At 60.6% G+C, this 12,847-nt stretch overlaps 2 protein-coding genes across 2 annotated transcripts in view; both read right to left on the reverse strand.

Annotated features, from left to right (window-relative positions):
* Nucleotides 1-4,427: 4,427 nt before the first annotated feature.
* UCN2 (urocortin 2) lies at nucleotides 4,428-5,502 on the reverse strand. The gene is made up of 2 exons (XM_011375451.2): nucleotides 5,456-5,502; nucleotides 4,428-4,778 (listed from the first exon to the last, which is right to left on the reverse strand). The coding sequence occupies exon 2, from the start codon at nucleotides 4,764-4,766 to the stop codon at nucleotides 4,428-4,430; it is 339 nt and encodes a 112-aa protein (XP_011373753.1). The 5' UTR covers nucleotides 4,767-4,778; nucleotides 5,456-5,502.
* A 339-nt stretch (nucleotides 5,503-5,841) lies between these two features.
* COL7A1 (collagen type VII alpha 1 chain) overlaps nucleotides 5,842-12,847 on the reverse strand; it is a 32,604-nt gene continuing 25,598 nt past the window's right edge. Inside the window, exons 87-111 of the mRNA XM_011375452.2 lie at nucleotides 12,704-12,811; nucleotides 12,464-12,535; nucleotides 12,273-12,308; nucleotides 12,086-12,145; nucleotides 11,908-11,952; nucleotides 11,640-11,675; nucleotides 11,490-11,525; nucleotides 11,354-11,410; nucleotides 11,139-11,210; nucleotides 10,576-10,647; nucleotides 10,282-10,317; nucleotides 9,909-9,989; nucleotides 9,613-9,666; nucleotides 9,472-9,525; nucleotides 9,336-9,398; nucleotides 8,822-8,884; nucleotides 8,601-8,717; nucleotides 8,331-8,408; nucleotides 8,184-8,237; nucleotides 7,965-8,013; nucleotides 7,345-7,377; nucleotides 7,113-7,199; nucleotides 6,863-6,952; nucleotides 6,526-6,723; nucleotides 5,842-6,187 (exon numbers count right to left, since the gene is read on the reverse strand). Of these exons, the coding sequence (XP_011373754.1) occupies nucleotides 6,171-6,187; nucleotides 6,526-6,723; nucleotides 6,863-6,952; nucleotides 7,113-7,199; nucleotides 7,345-7,377; nucleotides 7,965-8,013; nucleotides 8,184-8,237; nucleotides 8,331-8,408; nucleotides 8,601-8,717; nucleotides 8,822-8,884; nucleotides 9,336-9,398; nucleotides 9,472-9,525; nucleotides 9,613-9,666; nucleotides 9,909-9,989; nucleotides 10,282-10,317; nucleotides 10,576-10,647; nucleotides 11,139-11,210; nucleotides 11,354-11,410; nucleotides 11,490-11,525; nucleotides 11,640-11,675; nucleotides 11,908-11,952; nucleotides 12,086-12,145; nucleotides 12,273-12,308; nucleotides 12,464-12,535; nucleotides 12,704-12,811 (1,668 nt within the window). The 3' untranslated portion in view covers nucleotides 5,842-6,170. The remainder of the gene's footprint in view (nucleotides 6,188-6,525; nucleotides 6,724-6,862; nucleotides 6,953-7,112; nucleotides 7,200-7,344; nucleotides 7,378-7,964; nucleotides 8,014-8,183; nucleotides 8,238-8,330; nucleotides 8,409-8,600; nucleotides 8,718-8,821; nucleotides 8,885-9,335; nucleotides 9,399-9,471; nucleotides 9,526-9,612; nucleotides 9,667-9,908; nucleotides 9,990-10,281; nucleotides 10,318-10,575; nucleotides 10,648-11,138; nucleotides 11,211-11,353; nucleotides 11,411-11,489; nucleotides 11,526-11,639; nucleotides 11,676-11,907; nucleotides 11,953-12,085; nucleotides 12,146-12,272; nucleotides 12,309-12,463; nucleotides 12,536-12,703; nucleotides 12,812-12,847) is intronic.

A 12,847-nucleotide genomic window follows, 5' to 3' on the forward strand; every position in this document is an offset into this window, starting at 1 on the left:
TGGAGCGACCTGCTCAACTACGCTGAAAGCTCCTTTATCTCACGGACAAGGCGAATCTCAAAATTGATCGTGTTTCTCTCTTTGCCTTAGCTACTGGGAGCTCAGACCAAAACCCAGCCCACCTGGAGCACGTGAGGGGGACCTCGTAACCAAGCTCCCTGGGGATTCGCTAGGCCCTGGCAGCATCTTACCCCTAACAGGACTCATTTTTACCAATTAAATATTAAATCGTAAGTTTCACTTTTTTTAGTCAGCCTATCTCAGGAAAATGGAATATGGATGTCATCAATCTTACAAGATTAAATGTGTCATTGTCTGAGAAATCCACTCTAAAGCACAGTAATGTTATCGTTCATTATATTATTTCTCTCCTGTCTCTAAAAAATGCAATCGAGGCAAAGGGCAAGGGAGAGATCTGGGAGTTCAAAACCCCTGGGTCACTCTCCTCTCTGACTCCTCAGCTCAGTCTCTTTAAGCTTTGGATTCTCTCTGCCCCCGGGGCCCTACCGACACTGTTGGAATTTATCACACTGCCCTCTAGCGATGTCCTCCACCACACCCCTTGGGAAGATCACTGCAACCTCAAGTTCTCTCTGCCCAAAGCGTGCCCAGCCGGGAGCCAGGTGCTAGGGCCATGGAGAACAAGGCTCAATCCAGTACACTACAGGTGCAGCACTTCTGCCCTCCTTGCCATACCCCTGTCTTGGGTTAGTCCCCAAATCACCCCCATCCCTTCAGAGCCTGGCAAGGATATTTAAGATAACTGACACAGATGGCTTGCCCGCTTCACAGGAAGTGAAGATTCAGGAGGTCTGCATGCTGGAAACCCACCTAGACTCTCCCTGAAACCAGCTCTAGTTGCCTCCCCTGGGGATGCTCTGCCTCAGACAGATTCAGCCACTTCCTCCTTCACCCTCCCTCTGCAGTGTCCACCCCCACCTCCCTCCACCTCATGCCCAGCAGCTCTGAGCACACCCATGGGTGGCTCCTGATGAGCAAGGTGCCCCTTGTGACCACCCTCCTGCTTCCTACTCCTCTAAAGCCACTCATTCTGTTCCTGACACAACCAGCCCTCCTGTCCATCTCCTATCCACTGCCAAGGTCATCTTTGGGCCACCCTGGCCTCAGAGACCATGTTACCACATGCCACACCCTTTCCAACCACCAGCACTGATTGCAAAGGCTTCCGCCTCTAATGTCCGCAGACACTCAGCACCCCATCGGGCCTGCCCACACCCCTCCCCAGCCCCCTTGTGATGTTAGTCAAAGGCTTGGGGTAGAGGGTAGCCAGGGCTAGACAGGAAGCCAGGGCCACGTCTGGGAAGCCATACCCAGTCCGTCTGAGCCTGGCTTCCCAGGAAAGGCAGTGGCTCTCCACCTCCCACTCTTCCCCTAATCTAAGCCTGGGCTGACCCAGACATACCCGCCCAAGTCCCTATATCCAGTGGGAGGCCATAGGTCGACAGTTGGCGGAGCCTGGGGCCCCTCCCCAAGGCCAGGGTGCACATCTGCTCTGAGGTTATTCCCCATCTCCCCTCCCATGACCCCATTTCTCAGGAAACTGAGGAAGGGAAGTGGGGCCCAGGGTCACAGAGCCAGCCCACAGCGCAGGATGAACTCAGCGCCACTTCCGGCCTTTCCAACCTCCCGCACCTTACACTATCACCCACTCCCACCTCCACACCTGTGCACTTACTTGTCCCCTCCATGGTGATGGTCTCCTGGCTTTCTGCTCCCTCCATATCAGTAGATACTCAATAGAAAAACTGGCCCTCATGGCTTTTCCCTCCTTGGGGCCATCCCAAAGTGAACCAGCTAGCCTAGCCCGGGGGTGGGAAGGGTGCCAGGATGTCAGCGTGCACTCATGTGTGAACACATCCTGCTCAGTCTCTCCCCACCGTGAACCCGCCTAGCCTGGCCCTGGTTGCCTCCCGTGGTGCCCTCTGCACTGACCACTGGACATCCCACCAGTTTCCCAGGCTACAAGCTCTGAGGTGCCTGGAGTCCTCAATTCTCAATGCTCAAATTCTTCCATCCTGTCCTGGCCAGTCCACCAAGCCACCCTTTGCAGCATAAAGACCCAGGGACATCAGTAAATGCCACACAAACCCACACACCAGTGCACGAAAACATGACTGTGAACACAGCTTCAGGCGCACACACACTAACGAGCTCTGCACTCAGGCCCACACAGACACAGGCTGCAGTGGGCCGGCCGCTCTCACTGCCTCTCCCTTCCCCTTCACTCCCCTCCTCTCTCTGCCGCCACTGAGAGCTTCAGGGAGTTCCCAGGAGTTCCAGCTTCCTCTGGCCATTTCTGGCCAACGATCGTCCAGTGTGTCTCTGGACCCAGAGCTCACAGAGGGTGTGAGGTTCCCCCTTGGGGGCACGGAGCCATGTGACCATGATCTGCACTTGCTGATTCCAGCCTGGCACAGGACACACAGTAGGTGCTAAAAGTGATTCAAGACCATCCCGGGACCACAGAAAGGTCTCAAAGAGGTTCATGATCAGTACAGAGAACACAGTAAGTGCTCAGGAAGGACACAAGGCTCACAGTAGGTATCCTAGAAATGCTGGTTTAAGGATTAAAGCCACATCATATGAAAACCTTCCCAAATGAGCCTCTGGGCCTCCTCAAACCGGTGTGACCCCTGAGGAGGGACCTGGACAAACGTGACCCCTTGGAGGCCAGCAAAGGGCCTAGTGGGAGGGCCTCGGGCAGCTCCAGCTGGTTGTCCCTCCCCCTGGGCTGGAGGAAGAAGCTATTTATAGTTCCCCCTTGGCCCAGCCCCCTTTCCCCTGCAGGCGACAATGTCCCCCCCCTTCCAGACCACTGACAGATTGATGCCCTTCAGAGCACCCCTATATCTACAGAGATCCCCAATACCCTCATAGCCCTTCCAGCGCCACCCCCACTGTGCCCAAGTCATTCCCCAATCCCCCCCCCCCTTTCCATGCTGCTCCGTTCCTACCCTGCCTGCTGCTCCTTGACCCAGAGGCCATCAGGGAGCTGCCTTCTTCCGTGCCTCTGTCCATTCTGCAACCCAACTGGCCTGGGCTACTGCCCCCTACGGTGTGAAGTTGGGCAACTCCGCCCTCTGGCTCTGGAGGGAGACGCTTGCCCATGGCCCCGCCTCTCCAGCCCTGCCCTGGGCCCGCCCCCCAGGGCTGCCTTCGACCGTGAGATAACATCAGTGCCCCCAGCCCAGGCGGCCTCATTCGTATCATTATTGCCTCTCTCTAGCCAGAGCTGTCCATGCTGTCCAGTGTCTGCCCTTGTCTCCAGCTGGGGTTTACACCGCCCAGCGTGGCAGCCGCATCCTCAGGCGAGCCTGTGCACACTGTCCGGGAGAGGTCTGTGAAATGAGGAGTGGGGAGTGGGAAGAGGGGCAGCAGCCAGCTGCGACTCAGCCTCCACGTGTCACTGTCCGGGTGCACACGACAGTGCGACTTTCTCATCACTACGTTTATTGAGTTCTTCCTGCACGCCAGAACCTTCACGTACACTTGTCCATCAATGCTCACGGGAAGCTTGGTGGCATCGCTCTGCTTCACAGATGAGGAAACAGGCCCCGAAAAGTGAGCACATTCGTTCAGGACAATTTGAAGAGGGAGGGGCAGAGTTTGGCTGGAGCCGGGGCAGCCTGCGCCTCCCCACCCCTGAGCCACGTGTGTCCAAGGGCCGAGGCTGGGTGTGCAGGTGTGTAGGTAGGACGGTGCCTGGCTGTGTGTTGTGCATGCTTCACGCAGGTTTGGGAGACAAGCACCTGTTTCTCCCAGCCCCCTTGCATGTCTTCACCTTGCTCACACATACTCGCAGCTGTCAGATACCAGAGGTGAAGCCACACATGCACACACACCCCCACACAGGCAAGGCTGCCACAGCCACAGACCTCCCACTAAGGCCATTCAGCCCCATCCATCTGGGATGGTTGCTGCCTCAGGGAGCACAAAACATGCAGGCAGCACTTCCCTGACCTACGGGGCAGGGCAGACCTGTCGGACTGGTCTTAGGTGGACTGGTCTCAGGTGCAGCGATAGGCTCCTGTATTGAGGTTCCTGTGAGTGACCGTATGTGGTGATGTCCAGATGCTGTGACCGTGGGGCACCCACACAGAACAAGCTTCCACATGGTAGCGACCTGCCACGGTAGAGTCCAAGCTGTTCAGACACATCATAAGTCCGTGAGACTCCCAAGCATGGCAAGACTCCACTTGGCAGCCACCCGACATGGCAACGTCCAGGCATCCAGACACACTGTGACTCGGTGAGGCACTCAGATGTGATATGACGCCACATGGCAGTGACTCCATATGGCAGTGTCCACATGCCCCGTGCCCAGAAGTAGTATCAACCAGCTCTGCCTCTGCCCTCCAGGTGGCCCCATCCAGGTGGGCCCATCACTGTGACCCCCTCCCTCAGGTTCAGCGGCGGCCGACATGGGCCAGGATGTGAGCGTTGGCGGCAGCCTGCTCCCTTGCAGCTCTGGCCCGGGCCTGCTCCAGTAGGATCTGCAGGAGGCCAAGGGGGACATCCAGCGAGAGGGTGATGCGTGGGCCAGGGCGGGGGCCAGGGCTGGGGTGGCTCCAAGCAGCAGAGGGGCCTGTGGTGCTGGCTGAGGGGCTCTCCGAGAGCACAGGGCAGGGGGTGGCCTCAGGAAAGTTCTGAGGGAGGAGCTGGAAGGCCGGGCTAGGGGTCGCCGGGGCAAGTGGGACCCTGCCCAGCATCAGCGCCATCAGCATCATCAGAGTGCACCTGGTCATCGTGTGGTCAGGCTGCGAGGAGAAAACGGGCTCAGGGCAGGGCTGGGGACAGCTGTGGCTCAGGGACGGAGACACGTGGGGAACGCAGAGAAACGGAGAGGGGGACCGAGTGACCGAGAGAAGGAGACTGAGGGGTAGAGATGAGAGAGGCCAGGCCAAGGACAGAGAGAAGTAAAGACGGAGATGAAGGGACCAGGAGAGACCACAAGGAGACGGAAAATCCAGCCTGACAGAGAAGGGGCCGGAGAGACAGAAAGGGTGACAAAGACAATGAGTGAGACACAGATAAAGAGACAGAAATCCAGAAGCAGAGAGCGTGTAAATATCTATAGTTATACAAAGGGAGAGAGAGAGCAGAGTGCAAGGGAGAAGAGAGAGGGAGGAGGAGGAGGAAATGGAGATGAACGAGGGACAGAGGCCGAGCAAAACGAAGCCAGCCCGGGAGAGAGGGCGGCAGAAACCCGCCCCGAGGCAGACGGCGGCGATGGAAATGAGACAGAGAAACACGGGGACAAACGGGAGCCCGAGGTCCGAGTGAGAGTCCTTGCGGAAGGGCAGAATCCAGGTCCCTGAGGAGAGGAGAGCCAGAAACCCCAGAGCCCCTCGGGTCCAGAGACCTCCACTCGCCCAGAGCCCAGATCCAGTCAACCCCCCAGACCCTGCCCGTCCCACCCTGACCCTCGTCCTACCAGAAGCAGTAGCCTCCTCTGGGGTAAGTCAGGGCCACTGTGACTGCCCCGGGCTGGGGCTGGGCAGCACTGTGCTGTGACCTCACCCTCTGCCCCCTTCGGGGCCCTTTATCCCCCTCGGCCCCCAGGAGTGGGAGCTGGGGCATGTCTCCTGGCAGGAGGCAGCCCCCCTACCTATGATTCATCCCCTCCTGGGGGGCAGTGAGGACATAACCTCAGCCCCCACCCTCTCTACTCCTTTCTGGAACAAGTTTGGGACGAAAGGTCACGGGGCAGTGACCAGGGCTGGACAGAGGGATTCTGCACCCATGCAGGATAGTACTGACGTCCCAGAGAAAAACCTACCTCCCAACACCCCCATCTCCCCGAATAGTCACAACAGGGGCTTTTTAAAACAGCAGCTTTAATGCCCCCCACAAATCAGCACCATGTCATCACAGGCTTGGGGCAAGGGGCAGGTCAGACGTAGTCACGTCCACTCACTACCCACAGCCACCCCCACACTGAGTCATCTGCCAGGGAGGCAGGAGCCACAATGGGGGTTTGTCCACAGTGGGGAAGGCTAGACCCACGGGACCAAGTCACTGAAATAACGGACAGACTCATGCACGCTCACGTGCACACAAGCCTCTAGCACCAAGGAAAGGGACAGCAGGGTCCGGCCGAGACACCAGCTCCTCCAGGGGTCACTGAACTTCAGCTCGTCATCTGGGCCTCAGCTCTGGAGAGCACCTGGGGGGCAGGTTGGGAGCTGTCTTGAGCCACCTGACCTCACCCAACTCACAGGCCACAGAGCAGCCCCGGGCGAAGGATCCACACAGATAGGAGCTGGGGGCCACAGGAGCAGGAGCCCCGACTTCAGAGAGGGCGTCCTCAGCAGGTCTTTCAAGGAGGGGGCATGGGGGGACCATACTGGGGACCCCACATCTGGGCTCTCTATTCAGCTCTTTGGTCTGGAGAGTCTTGCCGAGGCTCCCAGTCTGAGGGGACTTCTCGGGACCCTGAACTGGGACCTGATCTGGGTAGGCTCAGGGCCCAGGCCCCTGCTGGGCTGGCGAGTGGGCCCATACCTGTCCCCTGGCTCTGGACCGCCCGGGGTGGGCAGCGGCGCTCGCAAGCCTCTCGGGTCCCAAAACGGTTGGCGTTCCCTCCACAGCCACCGTAGACAAAGGGGTGGCAGGCCTCCGCGCTGCCCGCCACAGCCCGATGGTACCAGCGCAGGGTGTAGGCAGTACAGGAGCCCTCGTCCAATGGAAGCGAGCAGGGATCTGGGGCCAATGAGGGGTCAGGAGGTCAGGAAAGGCGGGTGGCGGCAGTCAGAGAGTGACTGGGGTCAGTGAGAGGTCAGCAGGAACCAGCTCTGCCTGCCCCTTCCCGAATCCCTCTGGGCCCAGCCGCCATTCTCACCGTCACCAGCCCAAGGAGCCTCAGGGTCCTGGTAGTCCTCCACAGAATACTCAGAGTATTCATACTCGTCATCCTCGGGGGGCACCTGGCCTGCATGCAGGGCGGGATGTGCTATGACGGGGCCGGGCAGGCAGCACTGGCCTCCCACGCGTGTGCACAAGAGTGTCCACGCATGTGCCCTGCATGCATGAGCACCCTGCCCACGTCTGTGCTCCACCCGCACATGCCCTGTGAGTCCAACTGTCCTCACCTTCCTCGTCAGCATGAGAGAGCCGGAGAACAGGCACGGGGCGGCGCTGGGGGCCAGTGGTGTCTGCAGCATAACTAGGGAGGGGTCCTGGAGCAAGGAGCAGAGGTACAGGGCCTCGGCGGTCACCGTGGCGGCCACCCCAGCCCAGCCCCTGCGGAGACCAGGTGATGGGCACAGCAGGGCCTGGGGCGAGGGCAGTTCCAGGAACAGGAAATACCAGAAGACTACTCACGTGATCCAGATGCGATAAACTGGCCCTGGCAAGCTGGAGGGGGTAGAGGGGCCAGGGAGAGAGGCAATGACAGGGAGAGCAAGAGACAAAGATGAAAAGAGGCAGGAGAGGGAGGGAGGGAGAGAGACAGAGACATAGAGAGAGGGAGAGAGAAAGAAAGGCAGCGGAGGAACAGAAAGGACAAGAGAGACGTTGGGAACAGGTCAGCAAAGGGCGAGGGAGAGACAGAGATGGTCAGAGACAGGCAGACGCAGACAGAGATGGGAGGAGACAGCGTCACTCTGGTGCCCGTCAAGGCTGTCAGAGATCCCCTGGCCCCATGTCAGGCCCGGAGGGGCTAGCTCTGCCCTCACCTACCCCACCCCCCCAACATGTGGCCGTCCTGGGCATCCAGGACACTACACGTCCACCCACATCTGCCTGTGTGTCTCCGCTGGGGAAGTCCTGCCACCATGTCTGTCCTGAAGCACAGGCACCTTCTGTGTGTCCACCCATCTCCGCCCATCTCCTTGACTGCTTGTCCTCCCAGTAAGTTCTGGGGACCCTGCCTGCCCCTGTCTAGGGGTGCCGGGGCGGAGTGGGGATGGAACCCCAAAGACCCTCGGTGGGGCACCACTCACCGCAGTGCTGGCTCATCTCCTGACGCACGAAGCCCCGAATGTCGTCCTCCTGGGAGCACCAGAGCACAGAGATCACGGAGCACCCACGGATCCCGGGAAGCACAAAGGGCACGGGATGCAGGGATCACGGAGGCAGCATCGAGTCAGGGGCCCAGGGCCCAGGGGGTCGTGGCGTGGGGTGCAGGAGGAAGGGCCCGGCCCACCCCGGCCCACACTCACTGTCAGCGCAGCTTCCCCCTTCTCGCCACGGGGGCCAGCAGGTCCTGGCCGCCCCTACGTGCAACGGGTGGGACCCGGCTGTGACCTCTGATCTGACACCAGAGGTCAACCCCGTCTCTGACCCCAAGCCCAACATTTCCCGCTCACCTGCTCCCCTCTGTCTCCGGGGACCCCAGGGGCACCGGGGGCGCCCACCACGCTCTCTCCAGCGGGACCGCGCTCACCCTGTCAGATGTCAGACACAAGGACCAGTGAGCAGGGTCGGAAGTAGTGGGAGTCGGAAGTAAGGCAAGTTTGGGGTTTTAGACTCAAGGTTGGGGCAGGGATGTTGGGAGATGGGTTACAGGGTCAGAGGTCAGTAAGGTTGGAAAGGTCAGGGAGGTTCAGGGGTCAGGAGTCAGAGTCAGGGCCCCTCACCTTCTGGCCCTGAAGTCCTTCGGATCCTTTAGGGCCAACACTGCCTGGCGGCCCGGGGAGACCACTAGAGCCATCGTTGCCCTTGGGACCAGGGGGACCCCCAATTCCAGGGGCTCCCTGGGGAGAAAAAGCTCAGGGTCGGTGATCAGAGCTCTCAAAGGTGGACCCGCTTCCAGAGAGCACAGTCTCCTCAGTTCACGATGCCCTTGGCCTTAACTTACTCGCTCCCCTTTCTCGCCCTGGTCACCCTTGGGTCCTGACTGCCCATCAAAGCCTCGGTCGCCCTGGGAACAGAAAGAGGTGTAAGAGACACTCTGCCTTGGCCTCCCTCAGCTCTATCGCCATGAGCCCCCTGCCCAGTGGCCACGCCTTCCGTACCCCAGGCACCTATGACCCCCCACCGGCCACGATCCCCATGACCCCAACCATGCTGTAACACCCCCTGCCCTGACTCCACCCGTTTCTCCCACACTGACACGCCAGCCTCGTCCACTGCCTCCCACCTGCCGTGACCCCTTAGACCTGATGCACACATCCCCCTGCTCCACCTCTCATCCCTCCATCCTCAATCCCACTGTGACCCCCACCCAGCCTAAAGCCCCAAGACCAGCTCTACTCCAATCCCCAGTGTCCCGACCTTCCACAGCCCTCTTCACCTGAAACCCCCACGACCCTACCATGACCTCGTTTGCTCATCCTGACCCCCCTGATGTCCACTGTCGAGAGACTCTGTACCTTGGGACCGATCAGGCCCTCCTTGCCAGGGGCCCCCGACTGGCCTGGCACACCGGGCTCCCCCTGGAGAAGAGAAGGCATGAGCTAGGCTCTGGCCCACCCGTCCTCTCCCCACTCTGGGTGTGCCCACACTCACCATCTCTCCCTTGCGTCCTGCCAGCCCAGGGCGGCCTAGGGGGCCGGCTTCCCCCTACAGGTGTCAGGTGGAGGGGTCAGCCTTAGGCCTCAGGCCCCCGCAGCCCCCAACACCCCCCGGCATCCCCCCTCACCTCTGTACCTTATCTCCCTTCTCTCCATCAAGGCCGCAGGCTCCCTTAACTCCCCGTTCGCCCTGAGAGAAAAACGTAGGAGGAAAAGTGACCTCTAGATACCCCACCCTATAACCCCCTGACCCTGAAACCACTCTCCAAACTGGCCTCAGACACTCCAACCTCCCACCTTCCAACCTCTGACCTAACACCTCACAGTCGGCCCTGGGTACCCCACCATCTGACCTCAGACAGCTGACCTTTAACCCCAGATGCCTCACCCTCCATCCCACCTCCTGACCAGGAAACCCAGTCCCCTTCCCACCTTGAGGCCCCGGGGACCCATGAAGCCAATATCTCCTTTGTCTCCTCGGACACCAGGGGCTCCGTCCTTTCCTGGGGATCCCTGGGGTAGAGGGGACAACGTGAGGTCAGGGGAGATCAGATCAAAGGGAATCAGTCTGGATGTAGCAGATGGGAACACGGTGGGGGTGGGAGCCACCACTGGAGGGCAGGGTTTTCTGTGGGGACAAGGGTCACCATGGGCGAGGGTGATCACATGGGTAGAACTGCCATAGGGGCACTCCGAAGGTGGCAGCCCCTGGGCAACACGAGGACACCACGAAGGTACCGGATCAGCGTAAGGTGAAAGGTCACCACGTGGGGCTGGGGGCCCTGTGGGATCAGGGGCATCTTACCGGGTCTCCAGGAACCCCTGCAACACCAGGCTCTCCCTGTGGGAAACACAGATGGGGCAGGACAGCCCTTCAGCATGACCGTCCCAGAGTGGCTGTCCTTTATGCCGGCCTATCTACTGCACGTGCAGCCACTCGCTGACTCTGGGCCAGGGCGCAGGCTGCACACAGATCCCGTGTGAACACACACGTGGCTAACAGCAAGGGAGGCTGGAAACTCTCCAACACTCAGAGGACACCCATGGGACACGTGTGTGTGACGTGTAACTCTGGGTCTGTGCCTGAGGCAGGGCTTACCCTGGGTCCCGTGAGTCCACGTGCTCCCAGCAACCCAGCGGAGCCCTTGTCACCAGGCTCCCCCTTGGTGCCCTGTGGGAGGGACCAGGAGAGAAACACGATCAGGACCAGGCCAGGCTGGAGGTTTGGAGAATGGCTGGAACCTGCCAGCTGGGGCAGAGCTCATTAGTTACCCCGGTGGCCCCATCCCTTCCAGCCCCTGCCACAGCAAGCTGGAACTGGGAGCCGTGGCCCATGGGGTGGCTCATTCCTCACCCTAGGCCTCCCAGATTTCTGCCCCTTCCTCTTACCACTGGGTCCCTGAACCTACCTGGAGTGCCCCTAATGCCCAAAGAGCCCCCTTGCTGTTCCCAGGGCGCCTCTCGCAGAGCTGCCACCCACAGAGCTCCCGCGTGACCTAGCATCCAGGCCCTTGAGCCCTCCCCAGAGCTCCACAGAGTTGCTCTATGGAACCCCTCCCTGCGACTCCCAGAAACACTCCCTCCCATCCCCCCTCCTACCACTCACAGCCCGCTGGAACCCCTCCTGACCCCATACAGAGTACCCCACCCTCTTCCCTGTACCTTCTCTCCGGGTCTCCCACTGTCTCCGCGAGGTCCTTTGTCACCATCTATGCCCGGAGGCCCTCGTTCACCCTGGGTCAGGGGTCAGAGTCAGGGTCAGGGGCTGGCGGTCTCATCCCCTGAGGCTCTGAGCTCTCAGATCTCTCAGCCCAGCCCAGAGGAGCCCCACCCACACCCAACGGAGACCCAGTCACGTGGAGAGCAGACCCACTCACCATGTCCCCCTTGGCACCCCGTAGCCCCGGAGGCCCCACAGTTATGGCTGAGTCGCCCTGAGTGGATGGGAGACAGTAAGAGGAGTCAGGAGCACCCCTGGCCCTTGCCCCTGCCCTCCCCAACGCCCCCACTCACCCTGTCACCCTTCAGCCCTGCGGTTCCAGGGTCGCCCTATTGGATGGAAAAGTGTAAGTCTCACCCAACCAGACAGAGGAGCCCCGAGTCCTGAGTTACGACACCCAACCCCACCCCACTCACCCCGGGGCCTTTTCCCCATGTCCTTACCTTCTCCCCACGCTCCCCCCGGCTGCCCGGGGGTCCCTGTGTGAGAGAAGAAGACTATGAGCGAAGGGAATTTGGGGGCCTAGTGGGGAGACAGGTCAGGGGGTGGCAGAGGACTGAGTCGGGGGCCCCAAGGGAATAGGAGAGGCAAAGGAGCAAAGAGCAGACAGGGAGAACCAGGGGGCTGTGGAGGGCGCAGTGTCCCAAAGGCACAAAGGGCACAGGCAGGTGACGAAGTCGCACCACTGGCGCTTGCCCTAAGGGGACTCACCATAAGTCCTCGGGGTCCCTCCTGGCCAGGGCGGCCATCTTCACCCTGGATGGCGATATTAAATTAATTGACTCAGAAGTTGGATTCAGAGCTGACGTCTGTAATAAAGAGAGCCCCGAAGTGGTTCCCTGAAGTGGTTCCCCGAAGTGGGCTGTGGCTGCAGAGCAGGACAACATACCCGGACGCCTGGCTCCCCACGCTCGCCGCGGGCCCCGGGCAGCCCTGCTCCAGGGTCTCCCTGGAGAGCGACAGGACACCAGGGATAAGCAAGGGGAATCAGTGGGGGACGGAGGGTCACGGGAGGTCGGCGGGGGTTGGAGGGGATGACAGGGTACGGAGAAAGCCAGCAGCACTGTCTCGTCTACCTTGTCTCCTTTGAGTCCAGAGGCCCCCGGCACTCCCTGTGGGCAGAGTGAGGTGAGAGTCTGGTGCCCCCTCGAAGGCACGCACACGCCCCCAGCCATGTCATGTGGCATAGTCCTCAGCCTAGGTTCTCATGTGGGCAGACTCCAGCACAAGAATCAGACACGTGGCAGGCTGGGACACTTCTACTCACCGCTGACCCCGGTGGTCCAGGTGCCCCCAACGGACCTGGGGCTCCCTCTCTCCCTGGGGGGCCTGCCAGACCCTACCAGAAAAATGAAGCGACAGAGGCAGAGGGTGACTGGGGGACCTTCCTCTTCTTCCTCTGCTTCCAAGACGGAGCCGCTGAGGCAGGGCCTCGGCCCCCTTCTCCTCGCCTGCTATCAGATTCAGAGGTCGCTAAGTCCCCACATGCTATTCCCAGCACCCTTACCCGTTCTCCGCTGGGGCCTGGCTGACCCATTTCTCCTCGAGGGCCTTGCTGACCAGGGAACCCGACAATGCCAGGAGCTCCCGGGGGACCAGGCGGACCCTGGTCTCCCTGGAACAGAGACAGCAAAGGGAGGAGGGGTCCCAG

The sequence above is a fragment of the Pteropus vampyrus genome, unplaced genomic scaffold (assembly GCF_000151845.1).
Source record: "Pteropus vampyrus isolate Shadow unplaced genomic scaffold, Pvam_2.0 Scaffold271, whole genome shotgun sequence".
In the NCBI taxonomy this organism is placed as follows: Eukaryota; Metazoa; Chordata; class Mammalia; order Chiroptera; family Pteropodidae; genus Pteropus; species Pteropus vampyrus.

Excerpts from the sequence above, each read along its gene's own strand:
- UCN2 (XM_011375451.2), bottom strand. The coding sequence starts at position 4,766 with ATGACCAGGTGCACTCTGATGATGCTGATGGCGCTGATGCTGGGCAGG.